This window comes from Bidens hawaiensis, unplaced genomic scaffold, assembly GCF_021521415.1.
Source record: "Bidens hawaiensis isolate Kalapana, Puna unplaced genomic scaffold, B.hawaiensis_p1.1 tig00006538_1, whole genome shotgun sequence".
Classification (NCBI taxonomy): domain Eukaryota; kingdom Viridiplantae; phylum Streptophyta; class Magnoliopsida; order Asterales; family Asteraceae; genus Bidens; species Bidens hawaiensis.
This window is the reverse complement of record NW_027491440.1, coordinates 145,794-171,940: the sequence shown is the minus strand read 5'-3', so window position 1 is coordinate 171,940 and position 26,147 is coordinate 145,794. Positions and strand designations below refer to the sequence as shown.

The following is a 26,147-nucleotide window of genomic DNA, read 5'->3' as shown; positions in this document are numbered from 1 at the left end:
AAATAGATTATGCTGGGTGAGATTGGCCATGACGTACGAGGGAATCTGCCAGGAATTAGGGTTATCGATTACAAGGGTGATGATGGGCGATTGGTCTCCGGTGAAACCCTCGAAGGCTTGTTGGTAAACAGTTCAGTTGTTGTTGGCCATTTGATTATCGGGAATGGGTCTATGACTCGACGGTGGTGAATTGTGTGGTGATGACTTTGGTGTAGAATCTATGGTGATCGATGATGATGAACTGGCTTCTGACTTTAACGAAAGTGGTCCTTGTGAACAAAGATGTGGCATAAACCTGAAAAACACACAAGACCAATTCAGTAGCCTCTATGAAAATAATAAAATAAAACTAAGAATAAAGTAAACTTAAAATTAGATTAAAAGACTTATACGACTCAAACAAAACGTAAAACGAAACAAGTAGCACGTATGTAGCAAATAAGTCTAATCAAAGCTAATAACGCAATCGCCAAGAGTCCCCGACAACGGTGGTAAAAACTTGATGTGTTAAAAGTAGTTATATAAAAACACGCTAATGTAGACCCTAAGTAATAAATTCTAGACTCTTAAACTTAACTAAACTACTAACCGGCAAGTGAACTGATCCACTCTAGTACAGCTAAGTAAGTCCGGATATCGAACCCACAAGACTTTTTAAATTACTTAACTAGTTAATTAGACTCAACTAATACTGACACAACTATTTGTTTGTTTAAAAGGGGGGGTTTTGTTTAAAATACTAAATTAAAACTAATTAAGAAAAAACCAGTAAAATAAATGAAAACACAAGTTTGATTAAATCAAATGATGATGAGAAAACTACTTAGGCTAGAATCCCCCCAAATTTTAGTTGTTAATTAACCGGAAAAATATTTAGTTATGGACTGGGATCATAAAATAGACACTTAAGGGAAAACCCGAACACGACCCCTAACCCTTCTCAAAAGACACCTATAGGTTTCTAATAAGTTTTAATGCACACCAGTATTAAAATTCAAGTTTCCTTACGGTCTCCTAATTAATTATGACTTAGTTCCTTTATACGAAATCCTACATTACAGCGCCAAAATCAAAGGCAGTTTAATATATTTAGGTAACGCCCGTAAATTTCGTTAATCGACTTGATCGCTTATAAATGTTTGTTTAAAATCCGGGGTTTCATCTTTCTAGATTAGAGTCTTGTAATACGTTTTAAAAGTCCGTCTATCCATCCATTTTTGCTCAAAACATCGCCTCTTATAACTTAAAGTGTTAGATTAGTATGTAGCACCCGGCATTTTCGTTCAACGGCATGAGACACTTGTAGAGTTTGTATAAAATTTCGTGATCCGACATTCTTCAGGGACCTCCTTGTCATTCTCGTAAGTTAACCAATTAATCTTTCATCCAAGTTATCACCGTTTGCAAAGTTGAGGGGCTAGTATGTAAATTCAATTATTATAACATAAAACCCTATTTCCTTCCCAACGTCAGATCACAGCAGCTTTAGCAACCCCGAGCTCCATTGTTTTTCTTTTTTCCAGCCATAATCAAGGTGTGAAACTCTAATTCAAGGTTAGTCCTATCTTAATACAAGTCTTTTTCAGCATTAAACCCCTTATGGGACATGTTAGGGTTGAGTTTTAATTATAACAGTTTCTGACAGATTCGTACTCATTTATTGTTCGGTCTGTAACTAGATGAAAATTTAATTTTATTGATCTATTCTTGATTCCATGATGTTCTACTTTTGAGTCTAGTTTTCAGAAAGGTATAATATGTAATTTTTGGACGAGATTTGAATGGTTTTTATGATTTTATAAGATTGTGTGTCAAAGCTGATGTGGGGCGACGGATTCTGGTCTATCTTCCCGACATTATAACTCTTTTTTGACAAGTCCAAATTGGTTGATTCCACTTCTTAAAGGTCACCTTTTGGGTTAAGATTACAACCCAATTAGAATCGTTTAATTTGGTTTGGTAATGATTTTTAAACAAATAAAGCACTTTTGCTGCACACTGTAATAGCTGCACGTACCTTTCTGTGTTGGAGGAATTTTTATGATTTTTTTGTGCATTGGAAAAATATAACAAAAATATTTTTAAAAGCCTAAGATATTTATGAAACTCTGGTAAAAACTTCATAATTTATTTTTATGGTTTTCCTACGTAATTAAATACATCTTTGCATGCTAAAATCTGCTCCTTATACTCGACAGTGATCAATTCTTTCGGTTTAGGATTTAACCGGTGGCTGACCTAGGTATTTCTTGAAGTTCCTTTTGGGGCTGTTTTAATTGAAGTTCTTGATCCATCATCTACCTAGGTATTTCTTGTACATAATACTTTAGTATTAGGAGCTTTGGCATTTGTTAGAGTGGTCTATTGTTGATAATGTGAAAACTAGGTTTCTGTTGTCTAGTTTGCTAATTGTTGTGTCTAGCGCGTTGTTTGAGAGGATTAACAACCAATTCAAATAGTGTAGCCTTGGTATGTTATACGGGCTATGAAAAACTAAATTTTTTATGTTAATGGGCCTGGATTGGTTGTCGGTTACTCAAACGGGTCGGTACAACACAAATTCGCGTTTATTGGTAGTTTGTGCGTTGTGCTTACGAATTACCGACCCATCCAACTCGTACGCTGTCGTGTGAACTTGTCGGCTGTGATTTTATTAAACTTGGTCCACACGGGGCTGAGTCGGTTGTTTAGTGCATAAACAACTTATAAACCCGCATATTCGTCTCACCTAGCACTTCCGTGGGTAATTTGGGAATTCTTTATTTCCGAGATTATCTAAGGGTGGTTTTGGTAAATATAAGGCACCGGGGGCTGTTGTAATTGAAATTGGTAAGGATGGGACTTAGGTAACTCAAACCATGTTAGAACACCTCGTTGGATAAATGAGTTCATTCGGTATCGTTAGTAATTATTGTGTATAATCCGACAGGCTTGTGATTAGTGGAAATACTTAATGGTTCTCTAGCTCGTGGTGATTTTGTGCCTCGTGTCAGGTGAGTTCAAGATGGCCCTTTTCACGCTTTTCATGTTTTGGGCTAGCATACACACCTAACTGATTATACTTGATAAACCGTTTAAATGATTTTGCAAAGGCGTACTTGTATTATGGTATATCTTTACCTTATGGCCCATAGGCTTACTTGTATTATGGTATGTCTTGGGATGATATTTATGTATGTATACACATGTGTTATCTTAAGGCCCATAGGCTTACTTGTAATAAGGTATATTTTGGGATGATATATATATATATATATATATATGTATGTATGTATGTGCATGCGTTACCCTATGGCCTATGATTAGTGATGTTAGTTAGTCATTCGTGACTAAGGATGGCTTACTTGTGATATGGTATATTTTGGGATTATATATATTCATCTATATATATAGGTATGAGCATGTGCTACCTTATAGCCTACAGTTGTGTGATGATATTTAGTTCCTTGTGGCTAAGAATGATGTAAGTAGGCTTATTGATGTGTGTGTGCATGGTGATTACGGTCGGGTCAAATATATTACTCGGGTTTTCAAATCCCGTGGTGAAGAGGCCCGTGTGGCGTGATCATCATTTTGGCGGGTTAAATATATTACTCGGGTTTTAAAATCCCGTGGTGAAGAGGCCCGTTGTATGTTAAACCGTGATCGGGTCAAATATATTACTCAAGTTATACTCGTGGTGGAGAGGCCCGTATCACATGTTTGGATGTGTAAGCCGTGACTGAGTCAAATATATTACTCGGGTTTGACTCGTGGTGGAGAGGCTCGTGTCACGTGCTTAGGTCTTACCGCGTCCGGGTCAAATATATTACTTGAGTCTTGACTCGTGGTGGAGAGACCCGTCTACGCGTGTTCGACGATGAATGTACTATTTGGTGAAATATATTTATTTATTTTATTATTATTCTCTCTACTGTTTTAGAGCTATAACTTTGAAATAAAGTATGAATATTGTTTATGAAAAGTTAAACTCACTCAGCTCTAGCTGACTTTGTGTGTATGTTAGATTGACTTTCGGGTTAAGGACTAGAGGTTGTCGCTTGGACATGCTGGAGACTACTAGGAAGGTTGAAGGCATTTCTGGTCGAGGATTTCAAATAAAACAGATATTTTATTCACATTTGCTTTAGGGCACTTGTACCTGAGTTTGGGATTTTTAATACTTAAACTTTTTCCGCTATTATTTACACTGAAGTTGTTTTAAATAAAACGAATTATTTGGTTTTAAATTTTTGTGAAATTGTGGATGTGATTATCAACTGTAGGATTCCCGGGGTTCGGGGTCTTACAATTTAATGATTCAATAGACAATAATAAATAATCAAACATAGACGGACTCCTTACGAAGAACTAAATCTAGCAAGATTAAATTATAAAGATCTATTAATAACCTAGCACTTTACAGATTTTAGGTTAGCAGTACACTTAGTTTTATTTAATTAATAATTATTATCCCTATTATTTTATTGCAAATCAATCAATAAATAATCAAGAACACAAAGTAATTGACCTAATTGTAACCTATCATAATGATCAACAATAATCCAGGCAACTATGGAGTAATAACAATCAATCAATCAATCCTAAATATTCATGTGCATCAATTTAATATAATTAAACTTTTTACTAAATCATAAACCATAACAATATATAAATCCCAAATCAAATCACAACGTCAGAGTAGGTTCATCATAAGCCTAGGCAGTCTATAACATTTTGCCTAGCATCATAAAATAAAACAAAACAATGATAAAGGAATTCATGGTGAAAATAAATAAGAACAGAAGATTAAAGGCGATAAAACCCGTGGCCTTCATCCTTGGATGATAAACACGCAACCGGCTGATTCCTTGCCTTCTAACCCTCCAAAATATCACCTCTTGAGCTCCCTAATTCGTCCAAGTCAGCTAAGGTAATCAGGTTATAATTAAGGTTGAGTTTCAGGGAAAACTCTTTATACAAATGGATCCGAGCGGAAATGTATCACATGTCACATGTGGCATATATGATACATGTACAAATGAACATCTTTTTATCAAGGAATCCCCATTTGAATCATTCACGATCGATCTTTTTAATACAAGCCCAAAACCAAAAATCGTTGGAACATCCTGGATGTGGAGGTCACCGTGCCGTGCGATGGACTTACCCCCTCCTGGTCGCGCGGCGCTCCGGCTAGGGGGAGGGGGTGGCCCGGTCTAGTTCGGTCCTGGTTCTGTCCGGTTCGTTTCTAGATGCTCAGGTTCGCCGGTTTAGCTCATTTTTGCTTGTTTTTCGCCCTTTTTAACCACGAGCAAGTCCCGGGGACCTATATTATCCAAATGTGTTAGTAGCATACAAATTCTAACAAAAACCAAACATAAACTAATAAAATATTATATAAAAGGTACACGGGATTTATGTATATTAAGCATTATATCACTTGCTCTTCCCGAAGGTAATGAAGATTTCAACCTTTTCTGTGATGCATCTACCAAGGCCTCGGTTGTGTTCTTATGCAACGAGGTAAAGTTATCGCGTATGCTTTGAGACAACTCAAGGTTCACAAAAAGAATTATACGACACATGATCTCAAGCTTGGTGCTGTTGTATTCGCTTTGAAGATTTGGAGGCACTATCTCTATGGTACCATATGCATAGTGTTTACCGACCATAAGAGTCTCCAAAACATCTTTGATCAAAAAGAACTTAATATGAGACAACGTCGTTGGGCCGAGTTGCTTAACGACTATGATTGCGAAATTCGCTACCATCTCAGTAAAGCGAATGTCGTGGCTGACGCTCTCAGCCGTAAGAGGCAAGTCAAATCCATTCTACTTACTTGTGTTCTTGTTCAAAATGATCTCGAAGAGCGTATTCTTAACGCTCAACACGAATCCGTCACCGAAGGCAATATGTATGATGAGATGTCGTGTGGTGCGGAATCCCAATTGGAAGCTAAACACAATGACTTGCTATATTTTCTCAATCATTTGTGGATTCCCGATCGTGATAATCTTCGCACATTAATAATGGATGAAGCCCATAAGTCACGATATTCTGTTCATCCCGGTGTGAATAAAATGTACGCTGATATTTGTTCGATCTTTTGGTGGCCCGGAATGAAGAAAGGCATAGCTCTTTATTTGCGAAATGTCTCACTTGTTCTAAAGTCAAAGACGAGCATCATCGTCCTTATGGTTCGCTTGAGCAACCTCCCGTTCCCGTATGGAAGTGGGAAGAAATTGCTATGGACTTTATTTGGGTAACCATGACCGTTTGACAAAATTCGCTCATTTTATTCCCATTAATGAAACTTATTATGTGGATAATGTGGCACACATTTATGTTGAGAAAATTGTTTGTCATCATGGGACTCCTTTAACCATTATCTCCGAAAGAGATGGTCGTTTTACTTCTCGTTTTTGGAAGTCTCTACAATCAGCCTTGGGAACTCGTTTGGATCTCAGTACTGCCTATCATCCGTAATCTGATGGTCAGTCTGAGTGCACGATTCAAACTCTAGAAGATATCCTTCGCTCATGTGTCCTCGATTTTGGGGGCAATTGGGATATACATTTACCACTCATCGAGTTTTCATATAATAATAGCTTTCACTCTAGCATTGGTATGGCACCATTTCAAGCTTATTATGGATGCAAGTGTCGTTTCTGATTTGTTGGAATGAGGTTGGAGAATCGCAAATTACTGGTCCTGAATTGGTTCAAGAAACGACTGATCATATTGCTCAAATCCGTCAGCATTTACTCGCTGCTCGTAATCGTCAAAAGAGTTATGCGGATAAGCGAACGAAACCTTTAGAATTCAATGTTGGCGATCGTGTTCTTCTCAAGGTATCTCTGTGGAAAGGAGTGGTTAGATTTCGGAAGAAAGGAAAGTTCTCCCCGTTACAATGGTCCTTTTGAAATCCTCGATCGAATTGGTCCTGTTGCTTATAAGCTTAAATGTGACAATCGTCAATTTCAGGTTAACTCCGTTAACTCAACTCCGTCAATTCAAACTTAAAGATCACTGAATCTATAACGCACACCTCATTACATTTAAACTAGGGTTTAAATGACGCTTAACACTTACTACATGTGTAGTCTTTCGGGAATTGCACCGAAACGCAAACGAGTTGACGCAAACGATTGGTGAATAAACGAAAAACGTCAAAACAATAATTATGTGATAATTATGTGTTAGACTTATGTGTTATGTGATAACATAGTATAAAACGCTAACTCAAGATGCAAACTAGTTAATTTAGGCTAGAAAAGTACAAGTTAGAAGTTGAGGGACCAAAGTGTAATATATTATTATTAATAATATTAAAACCCTAACCTCCTTCTCCCCCTCACAAACCCGATCGGCCAGCCCCTTTCTCCCCTCCCTCTTGCGACGACAGCCTCACACACACACATATCACACTCGTTTAAGCTTGATTCTTCATAATCGGAGCATCCTACACTCGTTTCTAAGCACCCCTCACGTTTCCCTTGGTTTATTTCTGTGTTTTAAGGTATAAATATGAAACCCTAACTATTGAATATCATATTAAGTGTTCTTATGATTGATTATTGCTAGAGGATGATTGATTATGTATTGGTGTTGATATTGAGGATCATATGTGATTTTGAACGGTGAAAGATTGATGAATCGTTGATTGTTTGTAAACCCTAGAGGGTTGCTACTGATTTTCTATGATTAATTATGTGTATTACATGTTTTGGGTTATGTCGTATGCTTATGATGCATGTTAGATGATTGTTTAGGCTTGCTGAGTTTTTGACAGCAGTGATTGTTAAGATTGAATGATGTGTAACTTGTTGAATATAAAAGCAAACTGAGCAATGAGTCTACAAGGTATTACTCTGAGTCTAGTTTTCAGAAAGTCCAACCACGCCAAATTTGGAGGTGTTTTGGTTGGTCAAACGATTTAATTGTGATTAAAGGTCAAAACTGGTACTGGACAGATTGTAAGTTATGTTTAGACGACTGTAAATAAATGCTAATGTGGAAATTGGTTGAGGTTGTTAATACTACAGGGTACTTTGTTGAGTCTAGTTTTTATAGAGTCCAAGTTTGTAATTTTTGGACGAGTAAAAGTTAATCTTTATGATTTTACAAAACTGAAGTGCGAATCTGAATTGTGAGACCTGCTGTTAGGTTGTTTTGTAATTAGCATATCTCATGAACTACGAGACCAATTGGGTTGGTTCCACTTCTGGAAGTTGACTTGTTGAGTTAGGAACCTAACCCAAGTGGTCTTGCATTTGTTGGATTTTTCATTAAACGGTAATTTCAAATAACATTCTGTTGCGCATGAATTTTACTGTTATGAGTTTGCTGTAATATTTTGATCATTGTAAGAAACATATGTGGAATAAAAATAAAATAAAATATGTTCTGGAAAAGTAATACATGTATGCTTTTGTGATGATTTTTGATGAATTAATTGAGATGCTATGATCGGTGGAATAGTGTAATCTTTCAAGTAGAAATTCTGTCTCGGTAAAGTTAACTGCCGAACTTTGTGAAAATGCATGAAAAGTGCTAGTTGCTAGTTAATTGTTAGGTTTTGACCAAATTGCCCCTGCGGGGAATACTTGCTAAATAATTGTGGTATTTTGACCAAATTGCCCCTGCGGGGAATAGTTGCTAGTTATGTACATTATAAATACATGACACGTAAATAATTGTTCACACATGTAACGTATCACAAATATACTTGTTAAAGTCACACACGATTCACAAACGAAACACGAAACGTAATATTTGCATAGGTATTACGTGTCGGGTCTAGAGACTCGTTAATAGCTTGAATACTTAGAAAATCTCTTTGTTGTTTTAGAACGCTAGAGAGAGTTTTCTGTGACGCGCATCACTTGGTGATTTATTTTTGGGAATTCTTCGCAAACAGTGAGTTCACTTACCCCTTTTAAACTGTCTTTAAACGCTTTTCACTTGGGGGAGATAACATACTCCGAAAAACGCATTTAAGATTTTGTTAGTATAAATTATATATCACTTGTAAAGACTAAGTGGCAAACGCGTTAACTAAAGTCCTTCATTCACATCGAACCGTTTAATATTGGATAATAGCGAGTCATTGTTGAGTAGTAATACTGGGTTTGACAAACCTCACAAAACGCTAAACTCGACTGGAGGTAGAGTGGGTGTAATCTTGGCTAAACACATATCATGGTCGGGATAGACCTGGTGGCAAGGCAAATGATAAACAGTCAGCTTCGGTGTCGAACACTTAGTAATACTTGTTTTATGGGCTAGCTACCTATAGATATATAATTGACATAACACTATCTAGTAACGCAAAACGCTGAACGCAAACGCTAAACGCTTTATTTTATATAAACTTGTGAACTCACCAACCCCGTGTTGACACTTTTAGTATGTTATTCTCAGGTAGCCGAGGCGGGCGCGCGGTATAGGATCATGCATGGTTTTTGAACATTCTGATATGCAAACATGTTTTAACTATTATTACTTGGGTTTTTAAGTCGTCCTGCGTGACACAACTTTTGTCTTTTGGTTTTTACGCTTCCGCACTTATTTTCATTTAAACGTTTTTATGGTTTGATTATAACTAATGATTCCGATCCTGTTAGTTCACACCCTCTGACGGTAAAACTCCGTTAGTGGATTTTGAGGGTGTGACATTAAACTTCCTTCGGAACTCTCAAACGTTCACCCAGTGTTTTACGTGTCAAATTTGAAGAAGTGTCTTGCCGAGGGTATTTCCAAATATCTCTCGATGAAGTTTGTATTGATGAGACCATGCACTTTGTTGAAACACCCGTTGAGATCATAGACCATCAGGGTAAAGTCATAAAACGGAGCTGTATACCGTTAATTAAATTTCGTTGGGAATCGAAACAAGACGCACAGTTTACTTAGGAGCGTAAAGATCAAATGATGGCGAAAAATCCTCATCTGTTTCTATAGTTGATTCTCTAATTTTGGGACGAAATTCCCAAAAGTAGGGTATACTGTAACATTCCGGTTTTTCCATATTTGTATACATATTTGTTTACCCGATTCGGGAATGTATTCAGATATTTCTTATTAATGAAATCGTGTATTAGTAAATTAACTTTGTTTATCTTAGTTTATAATTCTTTAACTTTCATTTGTGCCACATAGCCCTTAGAAACTCTTAAAATCGCTTAAAATGCATATTTGGAACTACAGGGACTAAAACTGCCAAAAATGGAAAGCTGGTGGAAACCTCCCTTCGTCCGACGCGAAGGAGGAGACCTATATTCTTCGCGCGACGCGAAGAGCTATCAGATCAGCCAATTTCGTTTTTAATCTTCGTTTAATGCTAAATCTTTCCTTGATCGATCCTAAATCACGAAAATTGAGCGACAAGTTATTGGATTTAGTATGGATTAGTGTCTAGTTTCATATTTAGTAATTTGATCAATATATCGATGATTTTATGATCCGATTTCCTCATTAATGCGTGATTCGTTTACCAAAACCGACTTGTTTCTTGTCCAACAAGTTGATATAATGACTATATAAGCGCATCATAACTCCAAACCCTAGAATTTACTGAACCCTAGCATTCCCAGCCGTCATTTTCCCCATTCCCGATGATATGTTGTTCGTTTTTGCTCGTGTACATGAAGAATTAAAGCTGCAGTTTGACTTTGACGTTTGTTTAACCTTTGACCTTGATTTCTCGTTAACTCAAGCATTATCCGGGTAAGTTGTTAACTGATCAATTGTTCTATAATACTCAATTGTCAATAACTCGTAATCAATTTATGAGATTACAGGGTATTGACGGATCAATTTGAGTCAAACCCGTTTAAGGGCAAAATAGTCAATAACTTTGACTACTCGTTTTCTCATGCTTCTGGTCGGAACCGACATTCGGTCCATAAGACTTTTATTTTTCTAACAAGATTTTAATGCTACTAACCAAAACCTGACTTTCGAATCACTGTTCGAATTCTGGTCAGTACCGACTCGTTTAAACATTTAATTTAACATAACCAGAGTTCTAGACATCCATTTGGAACGATTCCAACGGCAATGAATTCAGTTTTAATCATATTTACTTATCTCAAAGTTTCAGGTTCAGTTGATTTATTTCGTTCGACGTATTAGAGGAAGATCCGCTTATTTCTTATTCGTTTATTATTGTTTTACTCGCTTATCTACGAATTAAGGTGAGTTTTATCATTCCCCTATTTTACTGAATTTCATAAGTTTTGGGGATGTGTGCGTACTAATCCGTATTTCGTATATATATATATATATATATATATATATATATATATATATCTCAACTAGCAAACGTGTAATTGTGTGTGATTGATCAAATATACTTGTTCCGTGCTTACGTGTTTATTTACCATATTTGGAGAGGTCCATCATATTCTCATTTATAGTATGATCATACAACTGTCAAAGTGACCAATGCCCGCTCGTATGGCAATTGTCTAATGACTCATTATTTACTTATGGTTTGATTTTATTACCAAATCTTCTTTATTTATATTATTATATCATGCAAAAATGGTGATAATCTCACTCAATATTGTGTTGACAAACTCTATTTATTTTCTATGCATATGCAGGTTTTCGTTTAACTTGAAGCTTGAAGTGATGGACACCTAGAAAAGACCTTAGGGATTAATGAAGACTATTTATATTTATCTTTTTATTTGGATTATATATATTTGTTTTGGATTATATGTCATGTTTGGATATTGTGTGCACTTTTGATGAAATAATTAACTTAATAGATATTGTCATTTTATTTTATGATACGACCTTTGAGCTGTGAACAATCAGCTAACGCTAGGCATTTTCGCCTTAGGTTGGGGTGTGACAGTTGGTAACAACCAACGTACTCGGATAATGAGGCCCTTTTCCACTCATATTAAATGGTCTTGAGTGCAAAGAAGGGTGCATGATTATACTTATTGAGGAAACCATGAGCAAGTAATCAAGTAAACACACAAGTTCATGTAACAAATTGTAGTTTGTAAACGAATTGTAAATACTTGAAGTTGTATAAATACATATGCTACCCCTAAAAGTAATAAAAATATTAAAAAGTGGGTGTGAGAAACTCACCTCAAAATCGAAGACAAACTTGTAATAAAAGTCGAAAACATGATAACGAAAACACGATAACGAAATGATTGAGCTTCTTAAACTATAATTAAAACAAAAACAAAATCTAACTAACGGGATTGAAAAAGTTATAATATTTGGTTAATCGGGATTTTACATTATTTTAATATATTTTATGGGATTTTTAAGGCATTTTGATATAATATTATTTTAACAAACTATTTTAATATCATTCGATTAATAATCTATTATTAATATGGCAATTACGAAGCACAGATTTTATCGAATTTTTTCTTTGAAAAAGATTATTAAGTTAACAAAAAGGTAATTAAGAAAAGTATTTTATAATATTATTTTAAGCTTAACGGATATCTAATGATTTAAATTATTTTAATATTGCTAATATGAAAGTTAAGATAAATGCATGGCACGGATTTCATCTCACAAAATAATTATATTATTGGATTAAAGTTAACAAATTAAAAGCTAACGAATTTAACGTTAACGAAAAAATAATATTTTAACAGGATTTTTACGGAATGTAACGAATATGAAAAAAAAGTGGGTTTTTGTATGAAAAGTGGTAAACTTAATTTATAATTAATTTATTTAACTTAAAAAGGTTTTATTTCATTTTTAATGGTCTTTAATATAATCATCTTGAATTATAAAAGAAAAGGGTTTAAAAACATAAAATACAAAAAAATCTAACGCCATTCCCCGGGTTCGAACCCAGGTCTCTTGGCTCAAACACAAGGGGCATAACCAGGTGAACTAATCTGTTTGTTAGTTTATAGATAGAAACAAAAAAAATATATATGAACTTCTAGTTTCATCTTCTTCACATCAAAACCCTAGATAGTTAATTTTTTTAATCCAGTCCATGTTTGCAAGAACTAGTTTAGGGTTTTGTTCTACGACTTAAGACGATTCAAATGCACACACACACACACATACACACACACACACACACACACACACATATATATATATATGTATATATATAGTACCAGTATATTTTTCAGATTGAGGGTGAACCATGGTTGCAAGAAGGTGAACCATGGTTGCAAGAAAGCGAACCTTGACGGAATAATTAGACGATATAGAGAGTCTTTCAGGTTATAAGATAGGTTGGGGCAAGTTTAGAAGATGGAATATGTCCTATTAATCGTTTGGATTAACCCGTTGGAGTTTATAAAGCCGTTATAGCGTGTTTAATATTTTCCGGACATTTAATAGATTGATTACACGTTAATAGGTGTTAATTTGTATTAAGGAAAGTGAATAACGGATAAACGTTGGTGGAGAGAAGAGTTATAATCGTTTGTTTGGTTTAATTTAACATTTTGGTGGTTGTTTAATGCTCGCCGGAATCTATCCCCCGTCGCCGGGAAAACCGGGTAGGCCGGGGGGGGGGGGGTTAAATAATAAAATTTTATTTTAAGCTTAATTTACAAACTGGCCCCTTTACTTTAAAGTTTCTTTAAAACAGAAATTATATTATATGCACTATTCAAACCCTTGGGCTTTCTAATTGTATTAACTTTTAAAATTAAAGTATTTTTTCGAGACTAAGACTAGAACTTTGAATTATATTTATATAAACTAGGAGATTCACGTAATATACTCGTGTAGTTCGGAAATCGATTGAGTAAGAATTTTAAATCTGAAATTAAAAATGTAATTACATATCAGATCCCGAACTTTGAAATGTGATGAAAACGAATTACAAGTTATAATGAGCGTACGATGATCATAAATTCTCGGGGAATATAATATTAATGATGAACGAGTAACAAAACCATATCGAAATGACCAAACGGGTTTGTTTAACGAATGCAAATACGTAAGGCAACGACAAATGTCATGTAAATACGTGCAACGAAAAAATATATAAAAATATATAACCTAAAACCAAAAATTTGAAATGGGTCGGGTTTTCGGGTTTGAAAAGTAACGAATGTTACACCACGGGAGAAGGCGAAGAGAAGATCATCTCTGAACCGGAATTATTTGCAAGTCAGAAGATGGTCTACGGGAAATAAGAAGCCATTGAAGTTCAAGAATGACCAGTTTTCTCGATACATGTCATGCATCCGGTTCATGCCAGGTAAGTTCAAATTTTGGTGGCCTGACCCATTAAGGATTTTTAAATCATTTTTCAATTCCACTAATAAAATTTTAATGTTTAACAAGTACCGGGTGGAACTGAACGAGTTAGATAGGGTCCAGATCAAAGAAAAACCTCCTGATTAAGTTTAAGTGTAGGGAGGTTTCGCAGAGTTTGTATAATTAATTGAGTCACTAACTTAGTTTTTTTTGTAGTTTTTCTTTGTTTTTGGGTTTTTAAGTTTTGCAGGTTTAGTGAAAAGACGTATCCCTAGGAAGAGTATAATGAAAAAGACAAGTGTGGGGATGGAGTAGTTGAGCAGTATACTTTATGTTTATTATTTGTTGCTGCTATTCATGTTTTATATATATTGGTTGGGTTGGTTGGTTTGGTGAAATACTTTGAGTGCTTAATATCTATCAAATTGATAAGATATGTTTTTAGATATTGTTTGTTATGTTTTAGCCGCTTCCGTTCGTATGTGAAATAAGGAGGTACTGTTTGCTGTGCACGTTCGGAGATGGAGGGCATTCATGGATGAAGACTTTAGCACCATATTTTATGCGCATATTATCAGCTAAGTCTTTTCCATTATCTAGCTTGTTTATTTTTTATTTTTGTTTTTATTTTTAGGGTTGTTAGTTTTTTGTAGCCCGACTTTATTTTTATTTTTCATCCTTATCCTTGCATTAAGGACAGTGCAAAATTTAAGTGTGGAGATAGGATATTTGAGTCATAATTAAAAGTTTAATTTACTAAAAAAAATGAAAAAGTTGTGAAAAATGTCCCTTAAATATGATTTTTTTTGTATTAAAATGGACGATCATGATATTATCGGGAATTGGTTTATCAAACTACTAGTAATAAGATTATAAAAAGAAAACACACTTAACTTAAGATGTGTCGGTAGGCTTAGCCTTGAGAATGAAAAGGCAGTCTGATATTTGGTTATAAACGATAAATATGATTTTAGTGGGAAACATGTTAAGTCTGTTGAAAATATGAGGTGAAGGGTCGGGCCATACTCAAGCCTCATTTTTAGTTTGATTATAGAAGAATTATGAATTTTATAGAAACCTGAATACGTTATTATACAATACTTGGGTAAGTTTAACGTTAGAGTATGCCAAGTAGACAGTGATATAAACTAAAACGTGCACTTCTAGTTAACACTTCATGGACGTATGGTTTTATAACCTTAAATCTTGTATTGATGGGATGCCTCGAGTTCGGAGACCATGGGTCATTTTACGGTTGTTCATCTGGGTATCTTCAGATATTTAAAATAATTTAAAAGTTTTTAAGCATAAAACCCGCAGTTTACTGCCATCATACTCACTTACATCAATTATAGTGGAGTAAAATCTATATAATCCAGTGATCATCCTGCTGTTAGTCATACTTACTTTGGATGGCTTGGTCTGGTAAAATCTAAAATAAAAGGGACTTGACTATGGGTTCCACTAAATTGTATAAAAGTAATGAAAATGGTTGGATCTTACTTGTCCCGGTAAAGACAAAGGCATAGGTTTAAGTGGGCAACAATATCGGTGATCGCAGATTTTTCGTTTTTCGAAGCTTTAAGATAACCTATATGTTTTTAAGATCGTATTTGCCGAGTTTGATTCCATTGCAACTAAAATTTTTTAGGGACGAAAAAAGGTTATGTGTAGGGATATTTGATATAACGCTAAATATATATGATTTCCGTGTATATTTTGTATAATATTTTATTAGTTTTTGCTCGGTTTTATGTAGAATTTGTATACTACTAATATAATTGTGTAATGCAGGTTTCGGAACTTGATTGTGGTTGAAAAGGGCAAAAAACGAGCTAAAACGGAGAACCGGAAGGATTAGGAATGAACTGGAACAAACCAGGATTGAATCGGCCCGGACCGGCCGGCCCCCTCATCCCTGGCCACGCCACGCTGCGGCGACCAGGGTTTTCTTGGTTGGCCGCGTGACGCGTAGACCTCTATTTTCCAGAATATTCTACGATTATTATCAGGTTTTGGCCCTGTGCACTATATAAACACCCTTAAACCTTAAACCTGATATATCTGACAACTAACAGCCGTTTTGGACGAAATTGGGAGCTCAAGAGAGGAGTTTTGGAAGCTTTTGAAGGCTCGAAATCATTCGGTGACATACTATTGAAGCGAGTCGTTTTTAGTTTTAATTTCAATTTTAGTTTAATCTTAGTTCTTTAATAAAACCCCCTAAAAAAAATTAAATAAATAGTCGTGTCAGTTAGTCGAGTTTAATTAGATAGTTAAACGTAATTTAAACAGTCACATGGATTCGATATCTGGGCTTACTTAGTTGTACTAGAGTCGACCGGTCCACTTACCGATTAGTAGTTTTAGTTAAGAGTCTAGAATTATTACTTTTAGCACTTTTAGCATATCAAGTTTTTGAGCCGTTGTCGGGGACTCTTGGCGATAGCGTTCATTAGGAAAAAGTAAGCCTTTTTGAAAAAAAAACTCCGTTTTTAAAACAAATATATTATATCGGAATGCTAAAAAAATAAAAATAAATAAATAAAAAACTAAACATGTGTTTTATATTTTTAAGAAGTTGAATATTACAATTGTTGGGTTTAAAATAAACTTGTAAGAGCATTCCCAACCCAACCCCTAAAATTATGTGAGGAGGGTTTGTAAATTATAGGGTGGGTTTGTGAGTATAAATTATAGGGTGGGGAGAGAAAGGTAGGGATTTTTGTAAATTTGGGAAAAATGTAGTGATTTTTTTTGTAAATTATAGGGTGGAGAGAGAAAAGTGTAATGAAAAAGGTATAAAAATATTATTTAATTGAACATGAGAGATAAATGTAGTGTTTTTTAGTGTAATTATATGATATATATGGATATAAGGATAGGCAACGGGATGAGAATGCTCTAATGAATATAATTCCAACATATTTCCTCAATTATATATATATATATATATATATATATATTAATTTTCTCGGCCGCTGAAGGATTCTTGAGGACGGCCCTGTCTCTCTGATATTCATTCAGATAATTTTTTCATTACCATTGCAATTGACATCAAAATTTATTGACAGATTTACATGATCAAATAGATGATAACTAAAAATAATACCTCTCCTATTGCTGTAGTGCATGGTCCAATACACAATTGACATCCATATATTTGTTCTAGAGCATGCAATGAACTCAAACTAAAACCGAGCATTCAAATTCCCACAAATCATATTCAAGTTTAACATTATTAGCATTATTACCTGCTTAAGAACAAGAGCACTGGAATGCCAAAATGTGTCAGAACCTTCATCGCTATCAAAAGTTAATATTTTGAGAGCGCAATCGCTTTCCAAAGGCCATGATATGTCCCACAGGACTTCATCCACACGAGAAGTTAAAAATTACATTACCGGCTTTCATGATGCTATGGTTGAAAGGATGAAACTTACCACTGCAAACATGGGCCATACTTATTATAGCAGACGACTCTTCATGTCAATTGATTTAACTTAGGGCATTGAATAACATTCAATTACCGACAAAACTAAAGGCCTCTAACCAATAATAGTATAATAAATATACTAGGTTATTGACCTGTGAACGTCACGGGTGGAAATATAGAAATCATCGAATAAACATATAAAGTTTAAAACGACAACATATTTTGTAATATGTTTTCTAGAGCAACATGGTATATTTAATTGAAATTCATATTGGTAAGAAAATAAAGTATTGAAAAACACAAATTTACAACACAATAAGATACATAGTAGAATTTTTAGAAACATAACTTAAAACTTTAAAATAAAAAATTCAGACTATTATATATTTCCTTATAAATCATATTTGTTGTCATGCTTGTAACTTTACCTTGGTTATCCAAAATAAGTATTTTGACACCGTCTTTACTTTTCACTTTTGGTGAAGCCATATATAGTTGACCATGTGAAAAACCGAGTCTCTCATATATATTCCAACTCTTGCTAGAGATTGGCCTTAACTTTTGTTAATGATAACTGCAAAACAAACTGAAATTGTTAATGACCTTGACTTTTGATCATGTAATTATCACTAACATTAAATGGAAATAATTGCATTTAATTGGATTTTCAAAACATATGGATTGGTAACTATTTAAATTATCGCTTAATAACACAACTAAAACACATGTTCTTGTAAAATGGTAATTATAATATTATTTTGAATTATTTTATTAGAAAGAAATTATAAAATAGCTTGGTATTTATAGAAATAATGAGAATAGACTAATAATAAATGGCTAAATGTTCAAAATACATGTTGCTTTAATATAATAAGTAGATATTATTAACTGAGTTGGTGGATCATAAAGGATGGCCTTTCATAAACTAAAATAAATATATATTATTAATTATTATTAATTGAATGAATTGTTGGAGCATATAAAGGATAAGCAATAAAGGATACAATAGTAATTAGACAAAACGTAAGGCTTTATGAATTTGTACGATACGCTTGAAGAACGAAATGAGGTAATGATACAACTTTTTTTACCCAATTATGAAATGACGTTTGTATTCTCGTGCTCTAGCTGTGAAATGACTCTTCGGTCCATCACTCCTCCTTAATAATATAATATAGATTAGAATGTTGTATGTGAAGAATGTTATACAAAATTATGCTCTAGTGAAGCAAAACATTCACAAAATTGAACGGGTTAACATGTTATTTTTTATGTTGTTATTAAGGCAAAATCGAGAAGCCCCCTCAAACTTATCAAAATCTTTTTTATGATGTAGCTCAAATATATTATTGTATGAGAAGTATTCTTTGAAATTAGTTCATAACCAAAATTCTTTCAATTATACGTATATGATACCTAGGATGAAATTTACAATAGATGAAGCGGTTTTTGCACATGCATTAGTTTTTTTTATTAAGTTTTTTTTTCCTTTTATTAACTTCATTTTTTCTTGAAAAAAATATTTTGTGATATAAATAAAATTAATTTATGTACACATAGTATTGATACAAGCATAGATGTAATACATTTTTCCATATACATTATGTATTGCTTTATTTGTAACTTTATTATTTAGATCATCATCTGTGTTACACGGGCTTTAAAGCTAGTAAGAATTATATAGACATGTTTTTTAGATAATAATGGACAAATACCATAAAAAAAACAACCTACTTTCTTTTTTTTTTCTCACAAAAGTCCCTCAACAACTTTTTGCACGTTAAAGTCCTTCTATATGTTAATTTTAAACAAAATTGTGACAAAACTTACATAAACATAAGTTTTTTGCTTATGGCATACATGTAATATATACTAGTAGTGTTTGTGGTTCGGTTTAAACCGTGAAAACGTCCAAACTGTCATTGGTTTAGTTTTACGGCCGATAAGAAACTGTTAACTGAATGGCTAAGACTTTCACTTCGAAGTTCTAGTGTTATGGTTGAACGCCCCCCCCTCCCCCCACCCCACCCCACCCCCACCCCACATTTCTACACTTTTTTCTTGTTTTTGCGTTTGACCTTGCTAGCCAGACAGTCATTGTATTGCAAATAAGCATTGAATCCGGATGAACTAGAACCAACTTTTACGTGAGTTGTATTACCGTCTTTTATGAAACGACTACATGAGCACAAATAGAAATATAGTTAGCTTTTTATATTTAGTTAAAGTTGGTCTTTTATGAATGCTCAAAGCTTGAAGCTAAACCGTAACCAATTAAACCGTTTGTAATGGTTTGGTTTTAATTTTCAACGGTCTGATTTCGGTTTTGATAATAGAAAACCGATACCAAGGGTTTGACCCAAAACCGTTAAAACGTACCGTGAACACCCCTAGTATATGTTACATGCATGCCATAAGCAATATATATATATATATATATGTGTGTGTGTGTGTGTGTGTATAGGATTATGTGAGAACTTTTTGAGAATTGAGAACTATTTTGGACCACAAAAATACCCAAAAATAAAAAATTCATAAAACAAAAAAAACACAAAAATAAAAAAAGTAAAAAAAAACAAAGTTCTTATTTATCATCCTGGTTTCTAAAAAAATTCTCGGTTTAGCTAAATTATACATATATGTATAATATGTACATATATGTTGTTTTTCTATACACATATGTATAATTTAAGGTAAATGATAATATACATATGTGTACATTACGTAATTAGAGATTAAATGAATATATATATATATGTGTATAGGTATAATACGAATTAAAAAGAAAAAAAAATATTCGTTTTTTTTTATTTTTTTTAATGAAACCGTAATGAAATATAAGAATTTTGGTTTTTTACTTTTTTAAAATTTTCGTTTTTTTTGTTTTATAATTTTTTAAATTTCTTTTTAGGGTTTTTTTAGCGGTTCAAAATAGTTCTCAAAATTATCAATTTACAAATGATTCTCCTAAGATTCCTACCCTATATATATATATACACACACACATATGTTATAAGTTACATCACTTTTTCTTCAAAATTATCATATGGATGGAATTTAACATGCAAATATTTGTTGAGGAATTTTGGTGAAAAAAAAAACAAAACAAAACATTTGTTGGTTTTTTATGATATTTATTCATAATAAATTCAAATCTGACTAAATAAATCCCAAATTATTTCGAGTATAAGAATTCAAGAATGTCACAAGTCTAATATCACATGAATTATGTACAAGATGTTACTAAACTATGACAAAGTTAGAGCATAAAATGTGTGTTTTTTTGGTTTATATAGAACTCTAATTGAAATTTGATCATATATCAAGTAACAAACTGAATTATTAATCGCTAATCGTAACCGAAAACCTAATTAACAGATGCTATGTATCTAACGGACATCCTGTTCATAAGGTGTGAGTGTCTCCTCTTTATCTAATAGGTTGTGAGTTCAAATCAAGGAATATTAATTTATAGGTGGTTAATGATGCCACACCCCAATCTAAAAGGTGGAAGTGTCGGGGCGTGATCCGATTGCTCACAGCTCGAAGATACTATTATAATATAAAAGTGACAATATCTAATTAATTATTTTATTTCAATTAACACACAATATCCAAATACAACAACAATTTAAATAACACACATAAAGTTGAGTGAAAATATCACCAGTTTGACACAACAATATAAATAAGCATGACGTGATAAGTGCGATAAAAAAAATCAAACCATAAACAAGTATGTAGACCGTTGCCAAGCGAATCGGGCATTGGTCACCAGCAGGAACACCCGCTATGCGATTGATTGAATATTAATTCCAATATGCGATTGATTGAATGGTAACACAAGTAAGCAAGTAGCACGTATGTTTGATTAAATCACTCACAATAACACGTGTGCATTAGCTTGAATATATATATAGTATGAAATACAGATACGTATGCATATGTACCCAAAACGTTTAGAAAAGTTATAAAACAGGGGAATGATAAACTCACTTGATCGAATAAGCCAAACGAGAATGAATACGAATAGAAAGTGAAAATCACACCCTTCGAGAATTACAGACAAGAATCCTAATCAAATAATATTATGACTGAATTATAAACGAATTTAGGGTTTCGATATGATTTGAGTTATATTTATGATTGGGTACATTATGGATTGAACGATTGCTCTCTAAGGATTATTATTATTTTTATTCAATTATAAGAATCATTGTTTGTCATAAAATCGATTTTACGAATAATTAGTTTAAATAAATATGAGATGAGACCTACTATAACGTTTAAATATATAATTATCATAAAATTTATATTTTAGAATCCTTAACGAAATTTGATGGTAAAAATATAATTAACGCCTTTAATACGCTTATTATGGTTTTGTTTAAAACGAATAATATATATATATATATAATAAATATGAGCAAATTTATAAAAACATTTTAACAACAAGAAGCCTTAATGTTAGTGTCAGGTTTTAATAAAATAATGATGGTTTATTATTCATAGGATACACACACACACACACACACGAAAACTTGTAACGAAACTAATTGACACGAAGCGTTTAACCTTATGATGTCGGTTTAAATAAAATATTGTTTATTTAATATTTTTCTCTTTCTCTAACTTTTCTCTCACACGGAGCCTGCAAATCCCAACGTTCCACACCTGCAAGTCTCTCCGGCGGTGTTGACGGAAGAGTTTCTGGCACCGGGTAAGCACTATCATCTACTCCTTTCTTGTCTCCATCGCAGGTCCTCACAAGCCACCACCAAGCCACTATCACTCACAGTCGGCACCGGGAAGAGTTTCCGGCACCGGGTAAGCACTATCACCTGCAAGTCACGGTTTGAAAAACAAGGTAACAGTCACCGGTTATCGTAAGACGGAAGGTGACGACGACGTTTACAGCTTCTCCATAGTGATATCACTCACAGTCGGCACAAGGGTAAACCGTTACATCCAGTGTTCCGGCGTATACCACCACCGCATCTCTCTCTCATTCTGGGAGGGAAGAACCAGGTTCTTCTTATCCAAAACTTTTTTTTGAAATTATTAAATATTTATTATTAAATCCTAAATAATATTAAAAAAAAAAACAAGTTGGTAGAATCAGTTTTGTAAAGCCTACCAACTTATTTAATAAAAGCCTAAATAACTTATTACATTTTTCATTGTTTTACTAACACAACTTTGTGGGTTTCTGTACTTTGCGGGCGACAACCAGGAGTGAGTTGTGTGTGAACGCGTGGTTTTTACTTATCCTACGTGTGCTCGTGTGCTTGCGCTTACAAAGTTTCTGTGTACTCGTGTGTTTAGTTACAATCATTAACGGTAGGAGCTATGATTTGCCCTTGAGACCGTGTTCGAGGGGTGCAGATAGGGTAGGAAATGGGAATGATAGGAGGTATACTTTGCGTGTAGGTTCTTGGAATGTAGGTACCTTAAATGGTAAGCTGTTGGAGTTGGTATATGTACTTAAAAATTGTAGGGTACATATAGCGTGTCTTCAAGAAACTAGGTGGAAAGGGCATAGAGGGGCCGAGTGTAATGGGTATAAGCTGTGGTATTCATGGTCAGATGGGGCTAGGAATGGGGTGGGTTTTCTAGTGTCTAAAGAATTGCACTCAAATGTGGTAGATGTCATAAAGCATAACGATAGGATTATGATGCTTAGGCTAGTACTAGGGTTAGCAGTAGTGGTTGTGGTATGTGCTTACGCGCCACATATAGGACTAGGAGATCAAGAAAAGAAAGAGTTTTGGGATACTTTAGATGCAGTTGTGGGGGCCATACCTAGTTATGAGACAATTTGTATAGGAGGTGATTTTAATGGTCATATTGGGATGGATAGGGATGGTTTTCATACTGTACATGGGGGGTTTGGATTTTGTAATAGGAATGAGTCAGGAACGGATCTTCTAGACTTCGCGGTGGCTCACGACCTGGGTATCATAAACTCGTTCTTTAAAAAGAGGGATTCACAGTTGATTACGTTTAGCAGCGGCGGATGCAAGACGCAGATAGACTATTTATTGATGAGGCAAGGAGATCTATGTCGGTGGAAGGACTGCAAAGTTATACCATGGGAGACATTAGTAACACAACATTGATTGTTAGTGGCGGATATAGAGATGAGAAACAGGCTGTCCGGAAGGGAGAAGAAATATACACCAAGGATTTGTTGGGGAAATTTAAAGGATGAAAAGGCTCCTCTTTTCAAGAATAGAGTGCTCTTGCCGCCACTAGTTGGACTAAATGGGGATGCAACCCAAATGTGGGAGGCTATGGCGATAAATATTACTCAAGTGGCTAAAGAGACTCTCGGGGTCACAACGGGAATGATATGCAGACATAAGGAGTCATGGTGGTGGAATAAGGATGTGCAAGACAAGATAAAAGGCAAACAAGAGAGTTTCAGAGAGCTTATGAGGTGCACAGACGAAGCGAAGAGAGTGGATTTGAGGGATGCTTATAAAAAGGCAAAGAAAGAAGCAAAAAAGGTGGTGGCGGAAACAAAGACCACAGCCTATAAACGGATGTATGAACGACTAGAAACAAAGGAGGGGGAGCATCATATGTTCAAAATTGCTAAAACTAGGGAGCGTAAAAGGCAAGATTTAGTGGCTGTGAAGTTCATCAAGGGGGGAGGATGGACGAGTATTAGTCAAAGAGCAGGACATCAAGTAGAGATGGCAAACCTACTTCCACGGTCTTTTCAACCACGGGAGGGCATACCATGGCGAAAACGAGAAAACAGCAACACAAAGACAACAACGAAATATTTGCTACTGTCGGCACATCACACAGGAGGAGGTGAGAACCGCAATAAGGAAGATGGGAAGGTCAAAGGCGGTTGGCCCAGACAACATACCTATAGAAGTGTGGAGATGTTTGGGTGAGGAAGGAATCTCATGGCTAACTAACTTGTTCAATATTATCTCCAAAACTGGTAAGATGCCAGCCCAATGGAGGAGTAGTGTCGTAGTCCCCATCTATAAGAACAAAGGAGATGCTCAATGCTGTGGAAACTACAGAGGAATTAAGTTGCTAAGCCATACTATGAAACTATGGGAAAGAGTTATTGAGGCTAGAATCAGACGGGAAACTCAGGTTTCGGTAAACCAGTTTGGATTCATGCGTGGGCGATCTACTACGGAGGCGATACATATACTAAGAAGATTGATGGAAAAGTATAGAGAGAAAAAACGAGATCTGCACATGGTGTTCATTGACCTAGAAAAGGCGTATGATAGTGTGCCGCGTCAACTGCTTTGGGATAGCCTTTAGGGTAGAGGTGTACCCAGGAAATATGTAGACATAGTTCGGGATATGTATGCTAGGACTGAAATAATCGTCCGTTCGCCTATGGGAGATACTGCCTCCTTCCCGGTGGAGATAGGCCTTCATCAAGGTTCAGCATTGAGCCCCTTTCTTTTTGTAGTAGTCCTAGATGAGCTGTCGAAGTTGATCCAAGAGATAATTCCCTGGTGCATGATATTCGCATACGATATTGTGCTAGTTGCTGAGAGTAAACAAGATCTAAACATGAGGTTAGAGGAATGGCGAGTGGCTTTAGAGAGGAAAGGCCTAAGAATTAGTCGCTCCAAGACCGAGTATCTCCATTGTGACTTTAGTGGGGTAAATGGTAATGAGGAGATCTAAATCACCATCGAAGGCTAAGCGGTTCCGCATACAACAAAGTTCAAGTATTTGGGCTCTTTTGTCCAGAGTGATGGGGGGCATTGAGAGTGACGTGACCCATCGCGTCCAGGTAGGTTGGTGCAGATGGAGAGCAGCTACAGGAGTTTTGTGCGACAAGAGATTCCCAACTAAATTAAAGGGGAAATTTTATAGGTTTGCCATTCGACCGGTGATGTCGTATGAAACAGATTGTTGGGCCATTAAGAAGGCACACACACGTAAGCTAGAGGTAACAGAGATGAGAATGTTGAGGTGGATGTGTGGGGCTACAAGATCTGACCGAATAAGAAACGACGTTTTTCGGGAAAGATTAGGGGTAGTTAATATATCAGATAAGATAAGGGAGGGGAGATTGAGGTGGTATGGACACGTAAAGAGAAGACAAATGACAGATCCTGTTAGATCAGTAGAAAACATTACTATAGAGGGTAGGAGGGGTAGAGGTAGACCCAAATTGGCATGGGATGAAACGATTAGGCATGATTTGATAAACCTGCATCTCTCCGAGGACATGGTTGATGATAAGCGTTCTTGGAGACGTAGGATTAAGGTTAAGGACTTCTAGGGAGATGATATAGTTTTGGTTTAGAAATATGTCTTAGAGCCATGACTTGACCAGCTTATTATAATTTGTTTTTGTCACCTGTATTGTATTTTTACTATTAATACTACTATTTATTATAATTATTTTATCTACTTATCATTTTTTTCTCTTTTTCTTTTTTTCCGTTAGCACAAAATATTACACTTTCCTAGTAGTCTGTTTTATACTTTATCTACTATTCTACTATTATGTTAC

The 26,147-nt window shown here is 34.9% G+C and overlaps 1 protein-coding gene across 1 annotated transcript; it reads left to right on the top strand.

Moving 5' to 3' along the window:
* The first annotated feature begins 28 nt into the window (after positions 1-28).
* On the top strand, positions 29-23,757 carry LOC143632872 (uncharacterized). The gene is made up of 2 exons (XM_077101289.1): positions 29-123; positions 23,136-23,757. The coding sequence occupies exons 1-2, from the start codon at positions 29-31 to the stop codon at positions 23,755-23,757; spliced, it is 717 nt and encodes a 238-aa protein (XP_076957404.1).
* Positions 23,758-26,147: the final 2,390 nt, after the last annotated feature.

What these genes read in the sequence shown, in the direction of transcription:
- LOC143632872 (XM_077101289.1), top strand. Translation starts at nt 29, where the DNA reads ATGACGTACGAGGGAATCTGCCAGGAATTAGGGTTATCGATTACAAGG. An exon ending in AAACCCTCGAAGGCTTGTTG is followed by an intron (nt 124 to 23,135) that starts GTAAACAGTTCA and finishes TAAAAATTGTAG; the next exon opens with GGTACATATAGCGTGTCTTC.